Here is a 25,621-nt window from a genome sequence, read left to right on the forward strand (position 1 = left end):
CTGATAGAAAAAGTAAGATTAACTTTCAGCTAAAACAGAGCTCTCCACAGCTTCATGTCTGTAATCTCACCTGTCTCCGCGGCTCTTGGTGATGTTGACCAGCTTCTCGATGCCGCCCGTGTCAGCCAGGGCTTTGGCGTTCTCCATGTTTTTGCTGGTGACCTCGTGCAGCGTGCAGCAGATGGCCGCCACAGTCTCGTCGGACAGTAGCGTGGTGTTCCCCCCGGGGAGACGGTTGACCAGGTCCCTCATGGCGTATTTACCTGCAGGGGGAGGGGCATCATCGACATGTGGAAAAAGCACAGTACTGTGCTTTAGGACTCTAACAACACCGTAAAAATGCTTCTGAAACCATAAAAAAACCCAATGTGAATCTTGCAAACGTACATGCCGTTCCAGCAACACCACCGTGCTGCTTCATGTTTATGGTTCAGGCCTCATAATTTAAAGAATAGCTGCATTGTTCAGACACATTCAGTGGAGCACTTTTTCCTCCAATAAATCCTGACCAGGAGAGGTCTGGCTCAAGGAGCTATTTTGGAAAAATGAGGTGCCAATTATTTAGATAACACTTGATTTTAATCCATCTAAACTTCAAATTCTCATCATCAAACATGAAGTAAATCACAAAAAAGCTGCACCTGGAATTGATCTATATTTGTTTTGTCAACTTTATTGACAAAACAAATATAGATACATGCATCTATCCGACAAATTTGAGACAGAACACAAAAGTTCTCGTTGTCAATTGCATATGAGATGAGCTTAACGATTCAAAATGGACTGGAGTGGTACGTAAATATAAGAGAACACATCACTGCTGACCTATGAGCTCTTTGTTTCGCACGTCCAGCGCCATGTTTCTCAGCGCCGTAGCCACCGAACACACCACCCTGTCATTGTCCATCCGCAGCAGCTCCACCAGGATGGGAAGTCCCTTCTCCTTACGCACGGCGGCACGAATGTAAGCTGCAAACTGTACGGAAGTAACACATTATATCACAACATTTCACAGTGCAACGTATGCATGCTTGTAAATGAGTTGGGTTTTAAGAAAACAGCACTGAATACCTTCCAGTTTCCAGCCGACAGGTTCTGGAGGGAGCCAGCAGCGCCCTCTAGTGTGGCCGGATTGGAGCTCTCGGCCAAAAGTGTCAGGTAGGGTTTGACAACAGCGGGGTGCCACAACATCTCAGCACCTTTGGGAGACTTGGAGAAGCCAGGGATGGGTCCGACTCCGTCCCACTACAGAATGGTGGACCAGTTTAATGCAAACATCAATTCGGGACAACACATATTTAAGTAATAAATAACCCAGAGAACATTTATCTGGCACATGACTCAGGGTCTTTTTCTAGAACAACACTTCGTGTGATGTCTAAAATTGAATTAATTGAAAGTTCTCAAACATAAGGAATAATAATTGTCAGTAGGTTCAAAATGGCTTTATACACCACAATCCGGACACTAGTGTTAATTTGAAGATGCAAGATTCAGCTGTATTTAAGCGAAAAAAAAACAAAAAAAAAACAAGTACATCTGATAACCGGACGTACTGGCTATTGGGAAATGCAGCATTATGGAATAGCGCCACCCAACGGACAAGAGGGAGATACATTTGTGTGTTCTAGTGATGAAAACAAACAGGTTTACTTTGTTTCTGAACTATTAAAGCTACATATACCTATTCTAAAATTAAATACCAACAATGTAATGGATGTTTAGGGTTTTTAAATGTACTGCCCCATTTTGGAGTAGCCAGATCACACTCCAGATCATTTCCCCGTCCATCACTGACTGTGGTTCCAGGGTTTAGACTTTTATCTGACTTATCCGAGTATTTAAGGGGACATTTCCGCCTGCAGCTAAGAGACATCAGCTGGTGTATGTCTGTTCCTCTGAAGAAAGAGTCTATGTCCAATCACCGTATCTTCTTGCGAGTTCTTTTTCTTCTTCTTTTTCTTGCGGCCCCAGCAGCCCGGGTCCACCTCTTTACTGGGCGACTCCAACAGGCCGTCGAGCTCATGCTCCCCCATGAGTCTGGACGGAGGCAGCTCCAGCTCCAGACGATAAGACAGGTTTCTCAGAGTGCAAATGCAGTTCTCTACAATCTGGAGTGGAGGGAGAAGGAGGAGGATGAATGTACACAGCAGCAGCGTTCCAAAATCAGCATGATAAAAGCAGCTTTTCAATAAACTCTGCATGGTAACTCAGAGCGCTGCAATACAGTAGCTCATGAGTTTGGCACACATCGTAGCTTTCAGCCGCGTTACTAATCAATTAGAAAAGGGGCCCGAGGGGCCCTTTTAAGAGAGATCTACTCAGAGTCGGGGGCGAGATCTGCTTGACAGAATGTCAATGAGCGTGTACAGTACACAAGATGGAATCCAGGGGAAGCACTTCTGAGCCGTCTCTGGGAACATTCTGTCGCGGCTGGTGTGCTGAGGTGAGTGTGAGTGAACTGAAGGAGCTCTTGAGTGTTGTGTGGAGTGTATGTTGATGTACCTTGCTGTCAAAGTCCGAGGTGTTAACGCAAGCTTTGATGACGTAGAGCAGCGAGTCGACCAGGCCGTCACAGGTGCGCATCTGTTTCCTGGCCTCCTCACCAGCTGAGCTCAGGTTTCTACAACAGCACATGTTGGGAAGCATGATCGATGACTTGGAACACAAACCTAAACCACTTATTGATTCTATCACTGTTGCAATACTCCAATGTGTCCACAGCGTGGCGCTGTTATCAAGCCTGCGTGTCGGGCGGTTACCTCAGACAACCCGACGTGTTCCTCAGCACCAAGGATGAGTGGAATTTCAGCTTGTGGTCGTCGTCGAAGGAGGAACTGTTCCACCCGGAGTGAGGTATGATCACAGTGTTGGTCAGGGTCGTTAAGGCGTCTCGGATGATTGTCATCTTGACAGTGTCACATGACGACAGGTTCCACAACACGCCTGCACACAAACCTGCGGTCAGTCCACGGAAACACTGAAGGTTCTGGAGTTTATCATAAAAATGGACTGGAGAAGCAGGAGCAAGTTGCAGTGAACAGTATTTTGGGGACCAGCGGTCAGTAGTGATCGTTGGCCGAAACCCATTTAAAATCACATTGTTGATCAGTACTCGTATTTATGGCCAAATTCATCAGCTGCAATTTATTATTTTATTTTTTAAATTTGTATTCTGTGATGCATGCTTTCTTTTTTTGGCTGTTGACCTCCGCTCACATCGCTCACTTCAAGAGGTTTGAAAGAAAAAAAGAGCTGTCAGTCAAATGTTTTTCAGGAACACTGAATATGTTTTGCCATCTTGGCCCATCTAAGTTCTCAGCACAAGATAACATTATGTTAACATAAGTTACATGCCATACTTCATATATTCCTCATCACTTTTAAATATTATTAAGTACGCAGCGTTCGTTTTGTTTTGTTTGTTTTACTTTGGCAAAACTGAAGAAAAATGTTGTAAATATAGACATGTTATCTGCTGGATCTCGGGAACATGGCAAAGTTCAGATTCAAGATCAAACTGCATTTTGCTTTTATGTTGAAACACAGTTAAGCCACAGCTTTGTGCTTTATCATTGCTAATTTCTAATATCTTTAAAAGCATGAACCACTGTTGATGAAACTTAGTTACTACGTAACTTATATTGTAACTTATACTGTTAAATGCTAAGTCCTTTGTAGAACTATATCTTTTTTTTCATTTTTTCATCATTAAAACAAGGAAATTGACTAATTCCAACATTTCACCTTATTCCATTACTTTAGCTTATGTCTTTATAAAATGTAAATTAAATCTGGATGACATTTAAAGTACCTTTTCAAGTATTATTTTTCCCAAATACATAAATAGATATAGAATTAGCTTGTATTGCTTCACAGTTAAAGTTAAGTTGCCCTCTACTGACCCCTGCAGGCCACTCGTATATATTTATTTCTCTGAGATACAGACATCTTTTATACTCTCATGCCCTCCAATAAATTATAAATATCCTCCACCCAAGTAACGTGGGAACAACGTCTTAATAGCAGAGGATGATCCTCAGAGAGGGTAAATCTCACGAGGCCGCAGGGCGACCACGACGCTCCATCTCTTCCCCAGAGAACCGGCCCAGAGTGGAAGTTAAGAGAACACAGCAAGACCACATATGGCATGGCTTCAGCCATGTGAAGGGAAATGTGAATAAGGGATAAATCATCGCTCTGCTCCATTCAAACACACCCTTGAAACCCACTGATAATGGTCCGGGTGCTGGCGGCCTTTGATGCCGCATCTGTCAAGGATTAGCTGTGTGGCATGTTCCTTTAATTTGATGGCTCCTGGTGCCAGGCCCGCACGGCCACCAGTGTCACGTCGCAGTACAACTCTACATGGCACTCACACACAAGCAAACACTGAGGAACCAAGACGGCCACATCTCTTCTGCAACCTCGCTTTGTTGAAACAGACAAGCGCCTGGCTGATGTTTGACACATTCAGGGGGAGAGTGAGAGATATCGACTTCTCCGCTGCGCTGATGCCCTCCTCGCATAATTCACCCCTCCCCTAATGGAGCCAATGCCAGAGATAACAGTCCATAATCAGTCCCAGGAGCTCCATTCAGGGCTGGCGAGGAGCGACGCGGGCAGGAGAGGAGCAGGCTGAGGCTCTTCCACTCATTTAATCATTTCACTTGTCATTATCCTTCAGGACACCGCATCAGAGCGCGGCGAAAAGCTTCTCGCACAAGCCGACGCTTTCATCATTCTGCTGCCGTTTTGTTCAAATGTCGAAACAAAGTGGCGCATGAACAAATTCGCACACAGACGGACAGATATTGGAGGCAGAGGGTAGCATGGAGAAACTAGGAGGCGTGCTGACAGGAGGCCATGTTTGCTCCAGTCTGTCAGAGGTCAGAAAGGATTTGTCAATATGCAGCAGCTCAGGACAGTGTGGAAATTCACCCGTCTCTCACAAGATCAATGTGAAACTATGAAACTACCAAGTGGAACTTTACCGTTTGGATAGTTTTCCACCTTGTACCTACAGCTTTAATTCTGTAAATAAATATCATTTGTTAGTATTTCAATGCATTTATGGGATATTTAATGGAACATTTAAATATGACTATTAATATTATTAATGGTACTAGTAGCATTAACAATGGTATTACCTTATCTCTATATAGTGATGATATTTACCAGATTGTTTCGTTTTTGTGTGATCTTTGTGTATTCAGTTATATTGAGAAAATAATTTGACATTAAAAATGTTTTTTAACCCAGATATCCACTTGTGCATCTTTGAGATATCATTTTCCTCAAAATAATTCCTTTTGTATTTGTTTTCCCACATATTTATTGATACACTAAAAATAAAAGATAATAAAATAATTAGAAGAAGTACTGGGTTATCATTCCATGTATACAAAAAAAAAAAAATGGGTTCATTTCCATATACTCCCATAAATAACATTACTATTCCGACAAGGTTCTCATGAGTGGGTGAAACGCCACCTCCATCTAATAACATCACTGGACCAAACACTGGTGGCACTGAAGCAGTAGTAGTAGCGGCAATATCAGCATATAATGAGGGATTTATCAACAGTTTTTGAGGAAGAAAACCAGGTCCAGGTCAACGTGACATTTTTCTCCAGTCATTCTCGACAACATAATACACAAAAATCCTTGACAACAGTGATCTTTTTTCCACATTTTCTTTTTAATAATAATCGAGTTTTGAAAAAAACCTTTAATATCGTGAATCATGAATATTTTATTCATGTGTTATAATAACAGAATATATTCATGATCGCATTAGTTATCTTTTTAAAAATCAATTTTCTGCTATTGATATTGTGCTAGAGATGTTTTTTTCTTAATGTAAATGATTATTTAAAGCATATAAAACAAAAAAAATTATTAACAAGTATAAGACAATATAGTCAAAAACACATTTAGTTTGGAAGATAAGGCCTGTTATTTTGTTTAATGTGATGATAGAGTCCCAATATTTCCAATGATGCTGACTCCAGCGCCTGCAGTGGTGTTTGTGCGTGCATGGGAGTGTGTGGAGCTGACATCACCCTCACTAATAACAGTTCTGTGCGGAACTTGCCCTCTGATTTCAGCTTAAACACAACAAAATAATCACAACAGCTGCGTGTCAAGTAAAACGGTGGTCTTGGACAGCATAACCTTTGACCTGAAGACACGGTGTCAGCCCGCCCTAATGAAGCAGCGCCGACACCTGGACCTCCCATGAGAGCCACAGAGGAGCTGGTGCTGACAAGCTACCGTCTCAGACCTCTGACCCTCCCCAATACTTGACAACTGGAGAGGACACAAATCTTCAAACAATAAAGTAAATAGTAAATCAGATGAAACACACTTTCAACTGCAACTACATTTCTGATCGAAAGCATGTTTTCCTTGAGATTACAGGAAATAAAACTAAAGTTACAGTGGAGGCAGGATAAGTGTTAGATAAGCTCTGAGAGAGCTGAAGTACTAACCAGAACTGCAGTGGAGCGATCTAATTGTCCAAGGCTCGTAGATACGAGTGAGAGCTTCCTCATCACTGTAATTAGCCAGAGGTGAAGCAGAACCGCTGACCTCTCTAATTGCTCAACATTCTGGGCCTTGTACCAGCAATTACACTCGGCACGATCCCCCATCACCGGATGAAAGCGTGACCTTAATAGAGCTCTGACAGGACTGAGGGTTACCTGCGCCTCCTACGTTCAAGTCGAAGAAGACGAACTTGAAATGGTGCCATGGATACGTGACAGAGCCACATCATTGCTGAGTCAAATATATACTAAGCTTTTCAAAGAAGAATGTCTTCACTTATTTCACGCTTCCTAATTTAAGAAATCAATTCATAAAAAATATTTCTGAATGAAATTATCCAGTAGCTCATATAAATATATATTTTTAAATACAATACATTTTCTTTGCTGTTGGCAAATCCAAAATATCTGGAGGCCTTTTATTTTGTATTTTGAGAAGCTAACGTCACTGTAAATTCCCTTTCCCCTTGAATCATGTGATCATTCTCTATTGATCATCACATTCCTCAAGACATGTTCATATTCTTATAATGGTATGAACCCAACATCCTGCTTTCTTTTACCACTAACTTGTAAATCCCTAAGCTGTTAGTGATGTGATGTGTCTAAAGATGTGTAAACTAAACTTGCAGCTCAAGTAGGTAAAGGGAGAGAAGGGTTATAGTTTTGAGGTTTGTTGTGGGATTTTGCTTGCACATCACTTATTTTAGTACATTTATAAGAATATTGTATGTCGATTAAAAGCAATAAAAACATTTGAAAATAAAAATTCAATAAAATGCAGGACTTCAAAAATTACATATTAATTATTGCATTAATACAGGGATGCAGACACTAACTTCCGTAAGAGTATTATTTTTCAGCCGGAAACATTTGCAAATCACCAATTTTGTATCAAATCATTTATCTTAATTGAATTCTTTGTTTAATTTTATTACAGAAAAACCTTCTGAAAAAAAATGTATTTTTAACAGTATTATTGTAAGTAATTACATCACTAATTACAAAATTTGGGAACACAAATAATCATTAGAAAGTAACTACTTACTTATTTACTGTTAATAATCAGCATTCACAGTGTTGTTTAGGGTAAACTTTCAGTAACCAAATTCTTCTAAATAGTTGGACAAGATGCCAAGGCTAATATGCTGCTAACACACATATAGAAGTATTTTTTTTATGCCTTTTAATGTTTATATATGTTCCCTTGTGTTTTTGTGTGTGTATTTTACATGAGGATTGTTTTGATTAATCACAAGGCAAACATGCTTAAAAAAATAAAAATAAAAATAAATATTTTTGAAAAGCAGAGAAAATTTAATGATTTGTCTTTTTAAAAATAATAATAAAATACAAAATTCTTTTTCCAGGGTGTAAAATGAGCCTTGCAATATGTAAAATTCCTCATCGCACTTGGTTTGCCCAGAAATCTTCCTCCTACTACTGTTATGAGACATAAGGCAGACTGAAGGCCGAACAGCTGACTCAGCCACCTGGGAGCCAAATGCCTTGGCTTGCTCTTTTCTGGAGGGCTCCACCCTGATCCTAAACAACATGCATTTACTCCGTGTTTGCAGAGAGCTCAGACCAAACGCAAATACAAGTCAGCAATACTGAATCCAATAAAGCCGGGGAGTGTGAAAAGCAAACTGTGTGAAACAGGCTGAAATTCAAACACAAAAAGCTTCTTTGAATTCACCACTGTTGAGGACAAGTATCTGAAGAATGGAGCCGAAAATCATCATGCATCACTGTAACAATCACGGACACTAGCAAGCTGCCTCAGCAGTAAACTCATCCATCTTCATCTTCCACTCTGCTGCGCACATCTGCAGTGAGGTGGCCAAACTTGGTAAAGCTGAAAACTTGTTGATAAAAGGATAATATTGTTCTTAACAAACTCAAAAAAATCTTACATAAATGTTTCTTTTTCAGTTGGTTTATAAATACAAATGTATCCTTGTTATTACTGAAATTCAAACATATTATTCAAAGAAATCACTTTTGGGGCAGGAGAAGTGTTTTAATAAGCTGTCTGGAAGCTGAAATAAACAGCAACTGAAAAACCCCCAAAAAAGTCTCAACAATATTCATATTTTTTCAAGATATTTGTCCCATAATTAAGCACTTATTGAATTTGTGTTTTATATTAAATTAATGTGAAGAGTTCACATATAAATATACACATATAATATAATGAAATGACATTATTTGGAAGTTGCTTCCACAACTACACACTTCATCTCAGATCATTAGTGTCAATTGCACAGCGAGCAGGTAATATCAATTATGTACTCGACCAGAAAACAAAGAAAGGATTTGTGGGGTGGAATTACTTCAAGTTCCGGACTATCGAGCGCACTGGTCTATAAGCCGCGGGTGCAGCGGTGCTGTCTACGCCATAGAAAGATCAGTGATTTCTGTGCACACGAATGAGGATCATTGCTAAACCAGTTTTTAGCATCTTTTATCTTTTAGCTACTTTACATTAAAGCTCTCAAAAGCTGCTCTCTACTTTTGCAACCACTCACACCGACAGACCATGGCAGGCTTTTGGACTGAGGGAGGAAACTGGAGTGCATACAGTTCAGCACTGTGCACTGTTTTTTTTTTTCAGTGAGCGCAGTGAGAGAGGCACAAGGACTCACCAGTGACAAGCTCTCGCACTTCTGCATCCACAGTCTTCCTCAGCAGGCGCAGCAGAGCTGGGATTCCTCCTGAGTTTCTCACTGCGATCTTGTTGTCGTCCATCACTTTGCCGTAAACCAGGTTCCTCAGAGCTCCACAGGAATTCCTCTGGACTTCCAGGACTTTGTGGTCGAGAAGATCAACCAGGTGTTTGATACCTCCCAGTCTACACACCTGCGGAAAAAAAAAAAAAGCTATCATCTCGAAATAACTTCGCTCACATATTCATACTCTCATTCACCCCAATTTAGAGTGTAAGTACTCAAAACACAACATTTGCAAGAGCTGCCTCCGGTGGTTTGTGGTAATGAGGATGATCAGTGTGTTTACATTGAGAACTGTGTGTTTGTGCACATTTGCAGTAGATTAAATCGTAACAGTGTTTGTAAATATGTCCCCAGCGAGTAAGTCACTCTGGGATTTCACACACAGCAAGGCCTCGGTCGCTATGACTCCAAGCCCACAATGAAAAACAGTAGTCTCGTGGCTGTTGCATATATGCAGCTAAAAATGAAAATAATTCAGTGAAGAATGGGGGCTGACCTCCTGAGAGGGCTATCAAGGAGCCTCACAAACCTCTGCCTTGGTTCTGTTATCGCCAAAACACAGGTGCTGCAGGTAGGCGGCGGCGTTGGCTTGCACAGAGGGGAAGTGGTGCTGGAGCATGTGGATCACTTCTGTCAGCTCCGGGTCACGCCATGCGAACTCCCTTGAAAGACAGGTGGGGGGCCCCACAAAGGTATCAGCGCCGAGACAAAGACAAAAAGGGTGCCTTAAAAACGTCAAGCACAATTCCACTTCAAATGAAATTTTCAGCAGGAGAAGACAAATTATTCACCGGGCTGGTTCCATCAATTTAGGCACACACTGGCAGTCAGCCAAAGTTATTTTAAACCGACGACGAAATGTTTATTTCACTTTCCTTTAAAGATAATCATACATATAAAGGCAGCTTACAAAATTGTGTTGGTAGTTGAGACATTGATTTTGTTTCAATCGCTCTCTCAAGAGTGTCATGAGACATGTTTGACACCACATAACTATGTTTCCCACCTCTGGTTCAAAGGTCGGAGCAATGTTTACATTATTCCACCTGCGGATCAGTGCATCCATCCAGGCGATGCCACATGTTTCCATTTCATAAACAGGAAGTACCTCTGACTGCCCTGCACCGTTTTCGTCACTCAGCCTCTTTTGGCCAGGTTTAACCTTCTTAAAAGCATAATGAAGGGACGACTCTGCTCCATTTTAAAGCCATCACTTATGCTATCAGTTCAGATTGAATCAAAGTGCTTTAAGTTATTTTAAAACATTTAATACTTTCAGATTAGTATTTATTATTATGCAAGTGTCTTGGTCATAGTGCTTTATTTCCACCTGCTTCCATTTCTTTCTTTCTCTTTTCAGTGCCTTCCTTATTTTCTTATTTCAAATTTAAAAACATTGATTTTGAATAAATGGCATCCATATGACATTAGACATTTCCCTCTTTATTATTTTGCCCAGACAGATTATCTGAATAATCTTAATCAGTCTGTTTGTTAACATTATTTTCATCACGCGAGTGAAATATGTGACTTCTTGCGATCATCGCTATGGTTTTCTTGAACATTTACGAACTGAATTGAGAACCTTTCGATAAAACGTGTATTTAATGAAATAATAAATATGAAATAATATGACTACTTTTTTATAAGGCTCTTGCTATAATAAGCATTTTTATTCCATTTGCTTTCAGGTTTAACATTTCTCATAGTCCATTTTAGTGAACTGAATATCCTGCTTTACGTCCAGTGGTAAGTAAGTTTGGTTGTGCTAAAATACTCAACCTTTCACTGACTACTAACAGCCACTTTCCCAGTTAAACTAACGGCTTCATTCAAAACAGCTTTTCTACCGGTGTGTGGCACTAGATCACCACATCCATTGATGAAGTGACCCTGAAGTAAAAGGTCAAAGGGCGAGGTCAGAGCTGTCCGACTCCGCTCTTTTGCTGACAATCAATTGTTTGTGCAGCTAGGTAAAGTCGAGCCATTGCCGTGTGCGTGTCCATTCACACACAGAGCGCAGTGTTGAAACGGTAAGAGGACACCAGTGTTGAGTGTGCAGAACAACGCGTGCCTTGTGAGCATCGTATGTCTCCATCAGTGACCGGATTTTGCAACAACCATGCAAAAATTACTACCCACTGACTCAGCCTAATGGCACGTTCTAGACTCAAAACACAGCCTACCGTGGATCCTTCTGAATGCTGTCAATGGAGGGGGAGCGGGTGGTGCCGTCGTCCACGATAAGAGCTTGGCGACCATAGGTGGGGTCAGAGGGCCGGTACTGTGCCGAGCGATAGGGATCAGCAAAGCTGGCGGATGTGTTAAGAGCGTAGTTGTTTCTTTGGTAGGTCATGGCGCTGCGCTGGCTGGACGTCCGCTGGAGACTGCCCACACCTGAGGACGGAGAACAGGAAAAAATGGTTTCAGATCCACAACATTTTTCAGCGCAAATGAATGGAGACACAAACATGCGGGCCTTTTGGTAGTCTCAGCAAATTCCACAATCTGGAACCAATTAATGATCAGTGCGAGCTCCCATGGTCTTCAGAAAAAAAGCCTTCTTCTTCTTCTTCTTCAAAGGCCTGTTTGCTTGTTGTTCTGTTTTACAAGATTGAGTTTAGCCAGAGGGATCCTGCCGGATTTCAAAGTGTTGAAGGAAATTCGACCTGTCTGATGCACTCAACCCGTCGTCCCCGCTCGCCTCTTCCACCGAGTCCCTAGCCAAGTGTCCGACAAAAGTAGTCGAGACACGCATGACCTTCTTAAAAACTGGTCAGATAAACCCAAATAAGGCAGAGTCACCAAAAAACAAACAGCTCCGTATTCCAAGCGACAGCCTGTCCTCCACACTCGGTAACTGCAAACATGAGCTGGGTAACTCAATCTCCCACCCTCTCTTACCTACGCCACACAGACATCCAGCAGCATCTCAGGCAACCTATTTGAACTCCCTCCTACCTAGAACACGTAAACTTGAGGGGCAGCTCCAAAAGCACGATTTCTTACATGACTGCACATGTTTGTTGGACCGCCGTGCTTCCCTGCTGCATGGGACTCAGCCAAAATTCAACAGCGACTCAAATTAAACAACAGAGCACGATCGCTCTGCACTCACACAAACAGGCAAACCAGCATGAGCTGGAGCCATAAAAACATTTAAGAACTCAGGGTATAATTTGACTAATTTAACACAGCTTCTATAATATGCCCCTTCTAAGATCACTTCAATGAGAAAGCGTTGGACAAAAATATAGACATGGATTATTTATACCATTGCCCAACATATTGCTCCTGGACCTGAGGCACAATGACACCATCACGTCACATGAAATGTCAGCAGGAATGAGATTGAAATGATTTAAATCCTCTATCAAGCCACTCAAATTGCATTCAAATGTTTGCATTTCGGCATTAAAGCCCTCAAAAACAGGAGCAGAGAATGCAAATGGGATGATTTTTAGTATAGTTTGGAACCAAAGTTAGGAAGGGAAGATGGTTTGAGTGCTGGCCCAGGAATGCCGGAGGACATGAAGAGGATAAAACAGAGGTGGGAGGGTGGACGATCAAGTTTGTTTATGGTGGAGGACGCTGTCTTGCTGTAGCAACCCTTGATGGGAAACAAAAGAAAGAAAAAGCATTGCATCATCAATAAATTCTAATATTGTGAATCTCAGGGTGCAATGACTAGTCGGCTTCCTCGACATGAAAACAACAATTTACTCAGTTGGCACTTGTGTTTTTGCAGTCGGAAATCGACATTTGCGAGACAGCAAATTGCACACACGACCGACAAGAGAAGAATATTTGTGGCCACAGCAGCAACAATGCCATCAAAAAACATGAAACACACGATAAGGATTCACCATTAACACGGCAAAAACATGGGTAATGTGGTCGATTTGCAAAGCGGACCTTGCTTTTCACAGAAAGGGGTACAGGAGCATTTGAAGTGGAGGCATGCTGGATATATGGAGAATGGAAAAGTGTAGCTTGACCGATAACAGACAATCACGAACAAATACAACCAAGTACACTTCAGATTTCTTACAACATATATTAACCATTAACAGACCAATTACTTGCTCATTTACTGTAATTATTATGATCATGTACTGTACATGCCGTGTATCCTGAGTAGGCCTCATCATCATGAAGGGTACTTCGATGTCTTAGCTATCAAAAATGTCTGAGTTGCATCCCATATTTTCCACTGAGCTAGACAGCATTTGATTTGGCAACACCAACAAAAGTTGAAGCGTTTATGTGATTATCCAGTACGCCAATGAACAAACCTGATGCGCTCCTGTAGATGGTTCCTGGCTGGTTGTGACTCGGGCTTCGGTACAAAGGGCCCTGGAACGTGCGATCCTCGTAGATCGGAGCAATATGGCGATCTGGGGAGATAGCCGACCTCACGTCCTGCCCCAGCTGGCTGTGCTGACTGGCATATGAACTCCGAAGTCCTGGCGAGGACAGGCAGTGTTTAGCATATCTGGCACAAACAAAGTTTCGGCTTCCCTTCCTAAATACTTCATGAGAAGGACCAGGCAACATTCACCACTAACCAAGTAAATTGCAATGGGCAGCTCTCTAAATAATACTGTCCAGTGGCCACAGAGAGACAAGAAATAAGATACTATCGACTGAACTGAAGTGCTTTCATATCTGCCTTCATCATCATTTTATATTGGATCGACACACACTTGTTGAGCATTGTTGAACACTGATGCTTGTTATTTTTCAAGAACCTGTGCAAATCATTGTAGAGATGAAGAAGGATCTCAACAGAACTTGTCCATAAGTTTGTTTGTCCATGTTTTGACAGCCAACGATGAGAGTTGCTCGGTGCTGAACCAACCACGTGGGTGTAGCCCACAGCACAGTAGCAGCCACAAGCAATCGATGCTAACTTTTTGGTTCCACCTAAAGCCTCAGTTTCATGTTAACTTATCACACCAGTTGTGTTTACATGAGTCAGATTTTGACTAAAATAATTTAGGGCCACCGTGCAAAACTGAAACTGAAATATAACTCCTGAATGTAATTTTGTTTAGGAGAAACTGATCATCAATCACTTTCCACTCGTCATGTTTCCAGACTCCTTAAAAAGATAAATGCAACTCTAGCGATGCAGCGAGGACTTCTGTGGTGAGCAATATGCCCAACTGTCCCAAGGAAAAGAAACAGGTGAGTGCGTCGCAAAAAACTCCTGCAGACAGCAAGATTCAATCCAGATGTGGAACAATAAAAGCGGGATGAGTCAACAACAGAATGCAGCTTTTTTCGTCAGTGAAGAAGACAAGGCAGAGCCACGGGGCTCATCGCTCCTGTCACCATTGTGGGAGAAACACTCTCCAACACCCTAGAAAGATTGCGAGCCCGAGGGAACAGCACCGGTCGTCTTGTCTCCTCACACTACAGCCGCAATAAAACTAACTCTGATCAATCAATACTGTGCAGGCAGTGTTCAGTTGTGTCCACACTTCCATTCTACACGACCAGGTTTATGTTTGTGCAAAACCCAACAACAGTGAAACTCACAAAGCTGTGAAACCCCAGTGGACCCGAACACAGTTGGCAACTAACTGCTCGTTGCACATTTCATGAGCCTCCAGACTTCACTTGGGTCCTGTCGGCACAGAAACCACGACTCTTCATGCAGAACGAGCTAAATGAGGGATTCTTGTCACGGCTGGAGACGGACCACATTAATAATGAAGCGTGTTTGAGTCCAGAGGGAGCAGGTGAAGCTGCAGGGAGAGCAAGAAGAGCCTCCGGTGGCAGGACAGAAGTGACCCCTGCGGGCCACACAAGTCCACAGCTATTCTTCAGTATTAATGGCATAGGCAGACGCAGGTTTTATGTGGATTCTGAAGCATTTCAGTGGCAATCTATAGACATTATAGAGAAGATAGTGTCATCAGACAAATAAAATGCCACAGAATTACCACAACAGTTCAGTAGCTTATTGTTTTTTGACTATGTTTTCATTTTTTATTCCATCAACTCAATGTCTTTTTTTATCACAGACGTTCAGTCAAATGGGGTAAAGCCATTTTCTACATTTCTACAATACAGTTTATATGTTTTTTTTAATTTATTATTATTATTTTTCATCTAACGGTGCCTGCCTTTATTCCCACATCCTCTCCCCAGTATGAGGCTTGTTAAAAGTTAATAATACACCAAACAGGAGTAACCTAAATCACTGATGTCAATCTTCAAATGTTGGAATAAAAGTCGTTTTTTTGGTGTATCATTACCTAGCACAGATGTAGATGTCCTGACCATTGAAGTGACATCATGATGCGGTGCAGTGTTACTGCTTCAGCCTAAACATGGTGTTCTGCAAGGCGACTTGTGTGTTGCTAGTGCTCCACAAACAGTGGGAGTCGCTCTTTTTAGGCATTGAGGGTGGTGACTGTTTTCGGCAGCGCCTTAAAATGCTGGATTTGTACTGATATCTATAACAATTTTTCCAGTTCCACCTCAAACATTATCACTTGTACAATAAAGTTTGGCACATCTTATGCAGACTTTCGATTGTTCATATGATGGTTCCATGTGGGGCTCAACAAAGCCTCAGAGGCTTTGTATTGGGATCATTCTGGCTTAAAATAATCAGGGATTGTGGTCGCACCTACTATAAACTGAATTATAAATTTCCTTCTGGACAAAAACAAACTTTTTCTCTGTTTAAAACTAATTGCAGTCCATATATCTGACGTCAGTATAGTTCGTACGAGCCTGACAGCGGGGGAAGTGTTCCCGCTTCCCTTACAAAGGTAACAGTAACAGCAGCTTGGCAGGAAATCACTTCAGCTCCTCTCCATCCTGAAAGGAGTGACGATATGAAACACAGACCACCGGAGAACAAAACAGAGGATAATACAGGCGGGGGAAGGTGCAGAAATGCAAGGAGGGTTAATGGGGTGGTTTAAGACCACCGGAGACTTCACATCCCATGTAAAGCCTGGCCACACAAACAAGATTTTCTGGCAACTCATCTCCCCCCGCAGCAGCAGGCGGACTTCAGAAAGTAGCAGCCGCGCTCAAACAACCTCAGATCTGACTGTTTTCTTCAGGCTCCCTTGATGGCAGGGACGCATCCAGAATCAGCAGCAAATTGTCAAGGAGAAATAACATGCGACTGTCTTTGGAAGACGGACGGCCCACAATCTGGGCGTGTTATAAACATTTAGCTCCCCTCCCTCGTTGTGGCTTGAGCAGATTACATTTGGCAGACTAGATCAAGGATGGCAGAGGTTTGGCTGCTCTATAAACACAAATATAGTAACACTTTTCCACTAAAACAATAAAGATAATGAGCCTTTTAATCCAGGATCCTCATCACCATAATGTGATATCTGACACAGAACTCATTTAGAGTGACAAAAATTCTAATAAGGAAACAAAAAATGTCCACAGCAGTCTGGATTAAAAAAACAAAAAACAATACATTAGCAATGGCTCGAGTTCATAATTGGCCGGTCCAGAGGAGGTTTTCAAAAGTTACAGTGCTCAGAGCAGATGGCAACAGTAAAATGAAAAGAAAAAACATTTTGCTATTGTTAAATGGCAAAGCACAATAGGAACTAACAGCACCACAAAAAAACACTGGGTGAAATGATGGATGACTAAATCACTTAGCACAACAACAAACCACCAAACACAATGCCAAATTATCCGTTGAAAAACCCTGCACATCAACAAAGCACAGACAGCAGAATAATCCTACAAATGGCAACATAAATGTCAGCAAACACAACGAAAAACAAGAACACTGACCAAACCCAAAACAGCTGAGTAACAGGCACAACATTTCATACATAACTACAAAACAAAACAGCTCATCACTTTGAAAAGAACACACACACAGCTATGAAAACACAAACACAGCTACGAAATAAGAGAAGACAGCACGGTCTGAGGCACGCTGGGATGTTGAGTGAGGTAGAAGTGATTTATTGTTGTCTTCGCTGCAGAAGAGCTCAGTGCAGCCATAACCACACAACTCTCCTCAAACCTCTGCCACTGTCTCAGCAAATCTACATGACAAGTAAACAGACCAAACATGTCTGCTGACAAAAGCAAATACTTGTCACAGCAGCTCCTACACAAAGGTATACACACATCGTGGCGGAATATCCCAGCTTAGATGAGAGAGACTGGATCGTACGATGATCAAAACTCACGACAGAGATGATCACAAAGAAGGTGAGAGATGCAAACATGCAGCACGGACACAAACCACTGAGCACAGAAAATGATGAGAAGAAAAAGTGTTCACCTTTTATGTCAACATCCACCAGAGCATCTATGATGTCCCCCGGGCAGCGTGAAGTCAAGCAGAAAACACTCCATTAACCTTCTAATGCAAGAACATTGATCTGCTGAATCTGTCCTTTTTCCTCATGATTGTACGTGTTTTGACACTTCACCTATACCAAGCTGAGTTTGTGCCTCTTCCTTGTGAGCCATTGGGAGTGACTTTTGGCAACTGTTTTGAGATGGTTTTGACTTGGAGCAACTTGATACATGATAAGACGGAGAGCATTGAGATGGATACGAAGTTGTGACAGATACGTCATATCACAAGTCACTACTTAGAAAGTGGCTGCTACAATGGCACTAATATTTAATGGCCGAAATTACAGATGGGGACTTGTTTTCATTGCATAGAACCTTTGGATGTGCACACAAGAACCAGCAGCACCTGGTTTACCGCGTTTCATTTGGACATTTATTTAAAACCACATTGACCCGACCTATTTTCACATGTTGGACCAGGAATGCTGGATATGTGAGGCATACAGTGTAAGCTTTTGGGGCTGCTTCAGGTTGCAGTGATGTCACAGTCCCGTCCACTTAACAGAACAAAGGAAGGCATTCACCCCAGCAATAGGAAACCCTGCCCACACTGGTGAGCCACAGAGCTTTTCCCAACCATTAGTGCAGATGTGTGTGTATTCATCACCTGTGAGCAAGTCGGGTCGTGTCATCCTCTCGTAGACGTCATAACTCTGGGGTCCATACAGGTCTGTGCTGTGGAGCATGGAGCGAGGCAGAGTGGAGCTGTAGTGCTGTGGCACGGCAGTCATGCTGGATCTGACCGGAGACGAGTGAATTGGCTGCTTGGTCAGCTGAGGGCTGACATTTTCCATCATGGTCAGAGGTGAGCCCATCCGACCTGACGACGACCCTGCAGAGGCCTGATACGGCGAGGTCGTACGGCTGCCCGGCCGTGAGTTGGTGGAGCCCACGCGACGCAGTGCGGCCGGAGAGTTCTTCTGAGTGGAGTAGGGAGAGGTATTTCCTGCACTGGCAGTGGAACCTGTGCGCTGCACCGAGGGCAAGGTGGTGGAGAAGATGCTGGAGAGGGGTTTGGGTTCAGTTACAATCGGTGGGCTGTAGGCGCCGCCTGCTGGGGTACGCAGGGAGCCACGTGAGGGGGAGATATTGCTGGCATAAGCCGGCGAGTGGGAGCGAGAAGGCACCGAGCTGACCCTCCGCATCGCGCGGCCTGGCAAGGCTGTCGTAACCGCTGGAACCTGAACAGAAAAAATGTATTACCTCACAATCTTCCACTGATCCATGCATTTGAACCGGCCTGACCAGAAGCATTTTAAAGCCTCGCTCCATTCCAGCTTTTTTTCAAATCAATTTCATTTCCTGTTTTGGGGTTTTGAAGGCCATTAAGATTTCAAGTGGTCCTTGAAAGCGACTCTGACGTATAATTATGTGGTGGAAAACAGTGGACCTCCCGTCTCTCAGACACAATTTGGTCTTTGAAACTATAAGAATGGCAAACCAAACTTAAGGGACGTCATCCATAAAACCTCTCCTGGATATGTGCATTTCAAACGATCTACGCAGAAAATCTAGACAGGCTTTGTGCTCATGCATCATTAAGACAGCCACCAAATGTTTCGCAGGAGGACCGCACAAAAACAGAGCAGATTCACAAGGAGTAGCCCAGCCCCATGGTTCAAGAGGTTTGTAGGCTACACAGTAGAATAACTTGTGAACAGTAATTGCGATTAAAAAATGCAGCAAGTTTCTTCAAATATTGCAAAACATATGGCAGGGGCAGCGTGAGTTTCTCGTTTGAAAAGAAGCTGGGGGTCTACTTAGGTACTGCTGTTTTTACACAGCGTAACTCACAGCAGTGTTCAATAAGCACAAGATATTGAAACTATATAGGACATGTTTTAATAATCCTACAGCCATATAATCCAGGCCAGCAGTATATGACTGCAGCAGTAAAAGTGCATGTGCTTGGAGTAGTACCTGTGCCGAGGCTTGGCCCTCCGCTCTGGAATTCCTCATCAGGGAACCTGGGAATGAGTGTTGCATCCTCAGCTCAGATTTTCCCAGATTATGGTTGGTGATGTAACCGCTGGTAGCTTCCTGGTAACCGCTGTCAGAGTAGGAATTCATCTGAGTCGAGCTACGAGAATTTCCTCCAGACCCTGAAAGCACAGAAAAGGGCAGTCAGAACCCGAACAGAGGCGGGATGGAATGATTAAAGAGAGTGGAAGATGGGCACATCGTAAAGAGTTTTCTAATAGACGTGACCTTTAAATCGACACAGCATCACGCAGACTAATGGCACAGAGGGAGGTAAACTGAGAGGGAGTGAAGACTCAACAGTAGACAGGCAGAGTGTTAAGTTCAATAAAGTTGCTAATGTCAATTAGGGGCAAAATGAAGTGCGAAAAAAACAGAAAGAAGGCAATAACGGACCCTCACTTTCATGGAGGGAGGACTGCTCTGGCGAGTACAAAGACACCTGCTCTGACTCAGTCCTTATTCTGTAGCTGGGCGACTGTGAGGTGCCAGTCACCCGTGACTTGGTGTCCCCTAAGGCAGAGGCATCTGTCAACACACAGCAGAGGAACAAAATAAAATACCAATAACAATCATTTCTGTCACATTAATTTGACTTTGCTCCATTAAATTATACTGCCACAATTATTGGAGGGAAAAGTGCCTTTGTAAGTTGAAGGAAGTGATTCATGATAAGAATATAAATGAGCCTTGAAACACATCACTGATGCAAGCGAGGAAAATAACATCAAACATTTACACTCTCAACACCCACTGTATAACAGTGCGACAAACAAATCTGGGATTAGCCCTTTAACGTTGACGCGAACAAATGTTTCACCACAATTAACATCCAGTTGAGTGTGAAAAATGTCAGTGGGTCACTGGAACAATCTGCAGCTAACAGACAGGAACAGATACTGGCAGCCAAGTCTGTCAAATCCTGCTCAGCTCGCCTTAACGTGAATGAGAATTGAATACAAAAAAAAAAATCCTCTTTCGTGGTCCAGCTGGAGCGTAAATGTGTTGGTATGAGGAAGTGGATTTAAAAGCCGAGCATCACTTTGACAGCAACTGCATTCCAAAGGACTTTGCTTCATAAAGTGGCGCTGAGTTAAGCAGGCATTTTAGTATGGTAGGGGCTTCAAATCCAAATACTGCTGCATTTACTTCATTTGTTAATAATTATTGATCCACATTAAGGAGGCGAAACAATTTCCTCTGCGCCACACAAGAAGTCCAATCATACACAGTAATGTATTAGAAAAGTTGGAATATAACTTAAGATTTCATGAACATATTCTTTCATATCCATGCTTAGACTGTTAAGGAAGAAGGACATAATTTGGTCTTTTCTCGACAAATGGGTTGCTAACATTTTAGCTCAGGTTCTAGTGTTGTGTCCACAGTTGTATCAGCTCAAACCAGCCAGGCAACTCCCCTCTGACCCTTGGCTTTAACAAGGCATTTTTGGCACCAAGATCAGCAGCCCATTTTCCATAAGAAGGTTGTGTGAGAAAACCCCGAAAGACAAGCTATCTCTCAAACCATGCTCAGACTCCCTTAAAAGTTGTTTTCTGTTGTGGACTTTCTTGACCATATTCCCATATTCACATGTTCGGGTTGCCACCATGTGACTGTCTGATTAAATATTTGCGATAACAAGCAGCCAAATCTGTCTGCCTGATTAAGCAGCTGAAGCTTTGCTGCTTGCTGCAAGATTTACAATTGTCGACTTCCAGATATCAGCCGAGGGATGAAACATAATTTGGGATTACTATACATTACAGCTGTGACATGATGCAACAGCTTCAAACCAGTGTTGACAAAAGACTTCAAAAATCCTTGAGCTACTGACTTCAGAAAAACACACTCGCAATGAAATATGACACACAAAAAAAAAAAATTAAATATATAGATGTGAAGTGGAAAAACTTATAACACCGTAGAATTCTTAATATTACACATTCGTATTTTTGTTCTGGTGGGGAGGCTGTCCAATGTCAATGACGAATAACAAATCCTTTATGCCTTCCAATCTCATCTGAATATGTAAATCCAGCCACATCCACTGGCAAAGGTTCGAAAAAGAAGGAAATAATAATGAAAAAGCTTTTACTTTGTCTCCGTCCCTTTTCTCTGCAGATATGAGTTGTGACCGCGGTGACATTTCTAGAGGCCAGAAGTCTGGTTTCCACAGCAACACATCCATCCCAAACTCAGGCAGACATATGGCGGCTCGAGCGGCCAATAAGCATCAGCGATGGGCACTTTTGCCACGCATTTAGACGATAATTAATGTTTATTGAAAAGTGCATTACTGCCGTCGTTCATCATCCGTAGTGTGTAGAAAACCAAACTAGCGATTGTGGGCAGCCTTCACCTGTGTTAATGACATGTGCTCTGGGTGGAATTGCATGTTTATGAGAGATGCACTGTAATTATATATATATTCACCCTACATGTATTTACATTTGTTATGCACCTCCGAGGAAACACGGCAATATCACTTATAGCTACATGAGATTTGTCACCTCAATTGAAATACATGTTCAAAAAGGGTCAGTAATAAACCTTTGAGTCACCAGAAAAGTATGGGGTCAAAACTAAGTGTTCAGCTTTGAGAAGTGCCTGTCAATTACAGTAAAGCCTTGCTCCAAACACATTAACAATGATAATTGTGGCAATCTAAAACATGCAGCACTCCACATAGAAACGCCTACACACTCCTGCCTGCCAATATTAAATAATTCAAAAGCACTTGGCCTGAACAGTAACGCCCTAGTGAAGTTACATGTGAGTGTTATATGACAGGGAAGCAGGAACTTTGTGCACTACTGCCAGAGAATTAAACGCATCATAGCTGTTGACGTGAGTGGTTACTGGCTGTGCCTGCATGATATAATTTTGTCCTTCAGTATTGTGATATGGATATTTCAGTTACCCTCAATTCCCAGGAGACTAGGCAGCATTGGTATGGGAGCTTCAGACTACAGAATTCTGTTGAGTAGCTGTTGTGCATCGCTGATGAATGAAAAACAACACAGTATGTGGCTTTAGATTTAAAAAAAAAATAAGGTGAAGAATTAAGAGAACTCATAACTGCTTTTGTGGCATAGAATATGTAATCAAACACTCAATTGAGTTCCCAACAAAGCAAAATTTCCTTGAGGTAAAGCATTGTTTTGCTCTTGGGACCCATTATTCCCGTTGCTACACTTAAAAGGGCAAGAACAGACAAGCTCGCTTGTGTACTTACAGATACACCTAAATCCCTCGGGGAAAACTCAGTGACAGGATGTGCACATGACTAGTTCCACAACCTTGTTTACAAAAGAGAACCCATAAAACTGGACAGCAAAGAGGGTCACATGCCATTCATAATTTGGATTTTATCAAACATCTTGGACTAAGCCATGAGGGCAGCTGGACCCCTTTGCATAGAAAAGTGACTGACTTTAGGGAAGAGGGGTCAGAGGTGGTTGCCCTGTTAGCAGTGGACAAAGCAACATTGAGTCGCAGTAACACCAGTCTCAAGGACAGAGGCACAGCTGTAGCTTCATGGACGTTGAGCGGCGTTCAAGTCAACTCGTCGTGATGTCATCATTTTCTTCCTTCACTACTGTTTACACCTACACAGTCTCACTCCCTGAAAGTCATATGTTGACATTTGGGTAGAATTTTTCCAAGTCACGTTTTGACTTCCCTATGAGACTCTGATACAAAAAGACAGAGGTTGGGGTTAAGAAAGCCATAGGATGGTGCTCATTCCACTCTACAGAATACATACACAATCCTCCTCAAACTGTCCTTGAGTTGAAGTGTCAGAAATGACTGATGGCCAAGTAGCACTGTCATTGCGAGTCACACTTGACTACAAACTAGGGATGGACGATAATTTATCGTACATGAAGTGCTGCCAAAAACGAACAACCATTTTAAGAGAGAGAATTGTGAAAAGGTCTTTTTTCAAAAATGTTATTGTCTATATCAGTCATCCCCAGTACGCACTGCCAAAAAGAGCACAAAGCGGAAAAATGGAAAGATGTAAGGCGCGGGGGTCAAAATCCCGACATAGGGGGCCCCTACCCTGCTATAGCGCAGGTAACAACTGAGGTCCATTACAACTTCATGGAGTGGAGAAGCAAGCTAAGCCCCAGAGACGTGTGAGCTTTAGAGGTAACGCAGCTTGGTGACAGCACTGAACATGCAAGCTCTTGACAAGCCAGTGGCCTTTGTCCCTATCTTGCCCCTGAATTCCAGCAATTGCGCCAACACTGTTTGTGCTGCAAAAAGGGAGCAGAGCTGATATGAACCGATGCTAATCAACGTGTGAGCTTCCACGAAGTATGTTGCACATTCCATTGTGGCTATCTGGAGCACAAACCAATCAATTCATCTCAGTGCAGTTTGAGCGGGAAGGGATGTTGGAGCGCAGCACCTTTCACAGCAATCGCATTCCACAGAAATTGCAAGAGAAATTGCTGCAATGTGCGCGCCTTCTTCAGTTTATCTTCTTGGGAGCAATTTGACGATTTACTGTGGTGCCTCCCTATCATAAGAAACTCAAACACGCAACTCAGGTAACTTCAGATAGTTACTGAAAGGTCTCACAAGTTACGCTGCAGTGAACAGAGACGAATGTGGTTGATAGAGATGGATGGCGAAGCACGGACTAAAGACGTGGTGACACATTACAAAGGCATCCAGGGAGCACATTTTGAGATAACATCATGATGTACCAACAACAAGACAATAACAAGAGCACTAGAACATACCTGTAGTTCTCCAAGGCAGGGACTTTTCAGATGAGCTGCAGGAGGAAAACAGGAAATGAAAAGTGAGTTGACACAGCAGAATGGGTCCACAGAAGATTATTCTGTGGGCCCATTGCAGCTTAAAATATTTTTTTACCCCAGCCTGGGTCAGAAAGGTAAATCAATGTGCATGAAATATGACAGCCAGATAAAGTATGAGGTTTACTGCGCGAGCTCAGAACACAATTTCCAAGTCAGTCCTGTCAAATATTTTCTGATCGAAATGTCTGACAACCAAGATCTATATGGGACTGGAAGCTGTGCTTGACTGAAAATAAAGTCAGAAAGAACAAATTGCCAGCGAAAAAGAGATGGAACTGTGGGATAAATGGATGAAACTCTAAGAGAATATCAATCCTAATACACTTAGGGCATGTTCAGCATGTCCTGACATCCGCAGGAAACACTGACATGCGCCCTGCCGGCCCATATTTCAAAACTGAAACCAATTCCCCGCAGAATAATGTCAAGACAGTTAGATGAAAATAGGAATCAATCAACCCTTGCTGAAAAAAAGAATTCACCTGTTGCAGTGTTGTCAAAGAACGCAAATGTCAGGGAAGGGTGAGGCGGATATTAAAGGACTTTATCCCGCCAGCTCCTGAGGACAAAGTTCATGTAATCTCCGAATGGAGCACACGAGTCAATAGTCCAGGTGACACTGAGCGATAGGGTGTGTTGATGACTCTCTATTGCATGAATGTGTTTGTGTAGGTCCCCATTTATCCATGTCACCAACTTGGAGGGTTTGTAAACATTAACAAAACCTGTGTTTGTGGCAACAGTTCACCTCTTTGGTTTCTGACTGACAGTTAAAACTGTAAGAAAATATATAGAACATTCTTCTTCCTCATGTGTATTCAAATGGAAAAACAAATTTGAATTTGGCATGTAAAATGATCTATTAGTATATTCTCTATTTGGAACAAAGCTTTGTCTATATGCACATCAGAGTCCCGCTTGACATTCAGATTATTCAGTATTTAAACGGAATTTCCTTGCTGAATACAGCAACATGTCACAAATTAGTGACATATTCTAGAACTCAAAGTCACATGCTTTCCTTTTTTCAGAAGGCTTTCAGACTGTTAATCAGCGCGGTGGCAATTAAAAAAAAGATAGTTAGAAGAGGTGCGCTTCACTGAGCCGTGACAGATCAAGAAGAAGAATGGCTTTATTTAATGAC

General features: G+C 42.4%; 1 protein-coding gene across 6 annotated transcripts in view; it reads right to left on the bottom strand.

The window, feature by feature from the left end:
* The window catches only part of LOC128766334 (plakophilin-4-like), a 60,558-nt gene that overhangs the window by 3,673 nt on the left and 31,264 nt on the right, over window positions 1-25,621 (bottom strand). For 3 of the 6 annotated variants that reach the window (XM_053877865.1, XM_053877863.1, XM_053877868.1), the window contains 15 exons: window positions 24,397-24,431; window positions 20,036-20,167; window positions 19,580-19,761; window positions 18,267-18,840; window positions 17,580-17,606; window positions 13,582-13,752; window positions 11,473-11,683; window positions 9,816-9,948; window positions 9,200-9,413; window positions 2,763-2,946; window positions 2,506-2,623; window positions 1,926-2,111; window positions 1,072-1,245; window positions 826-976; window positions 71-263 (listed from right to left, as the gene is read on the bottom strand). In XM_053877865.1, the coding sequence (XP_053733840.1) occupies window positions 71-263; window positions 826-976; window positions 1,072-1,245; window positions 1,926-2,111; window positions 2,506-2,623; window positions 2,763-2,946; window positions 9,200-9,413; window positions 9,816-9,948; window positions 11,473-11,683; window positions 13,582-13,752; window positions 17,580-17,606; window positions 18,267-18,840; window positions 19,580-19,761; window positions 20,036-20,167; window positions 24,397-24,431 (2,685 nt within the window). The remainder of the gene's footprint in view (window positions 1-70; window positions 264-825; window positions 977-1,071; window positions 1,246-1,925; window positions 2,112-2,505; window positions 2,624-2,762; window positions 2,947-9,199; window positions 9,414-9,815; window positions 9,949-11,472; window positions 11,684-13,581; window positions 13,753-17,579; window positions 17,607-18,266; window positions 18,841-19,579; window positions 19,762-20,035; window positions 20,168-24,396; window positions 24,432-25,621) is intronic. The other 3 variants (XM_053877864.1, XM_053877866.1, XM_053877867.1) reach the window with 3 other exon arrangements.

Source organism: Synchiropus splendidus, chromosome 10 (genome assembly GCF_027744825.2).
Source record: "Synchiropus splendidus isolate RoL2022-P1 chromosome 10, RoL_Sspl_1.0, whole genome shotgun sequence".
Classification (NCBI taxonomy): domain Eukaryota; kingdom Metazoa; phylum Chordata; class Actinopteri; order Syngnathiformes; family Callionymidae; genus Synchiropus; species Synchiropus splendidus.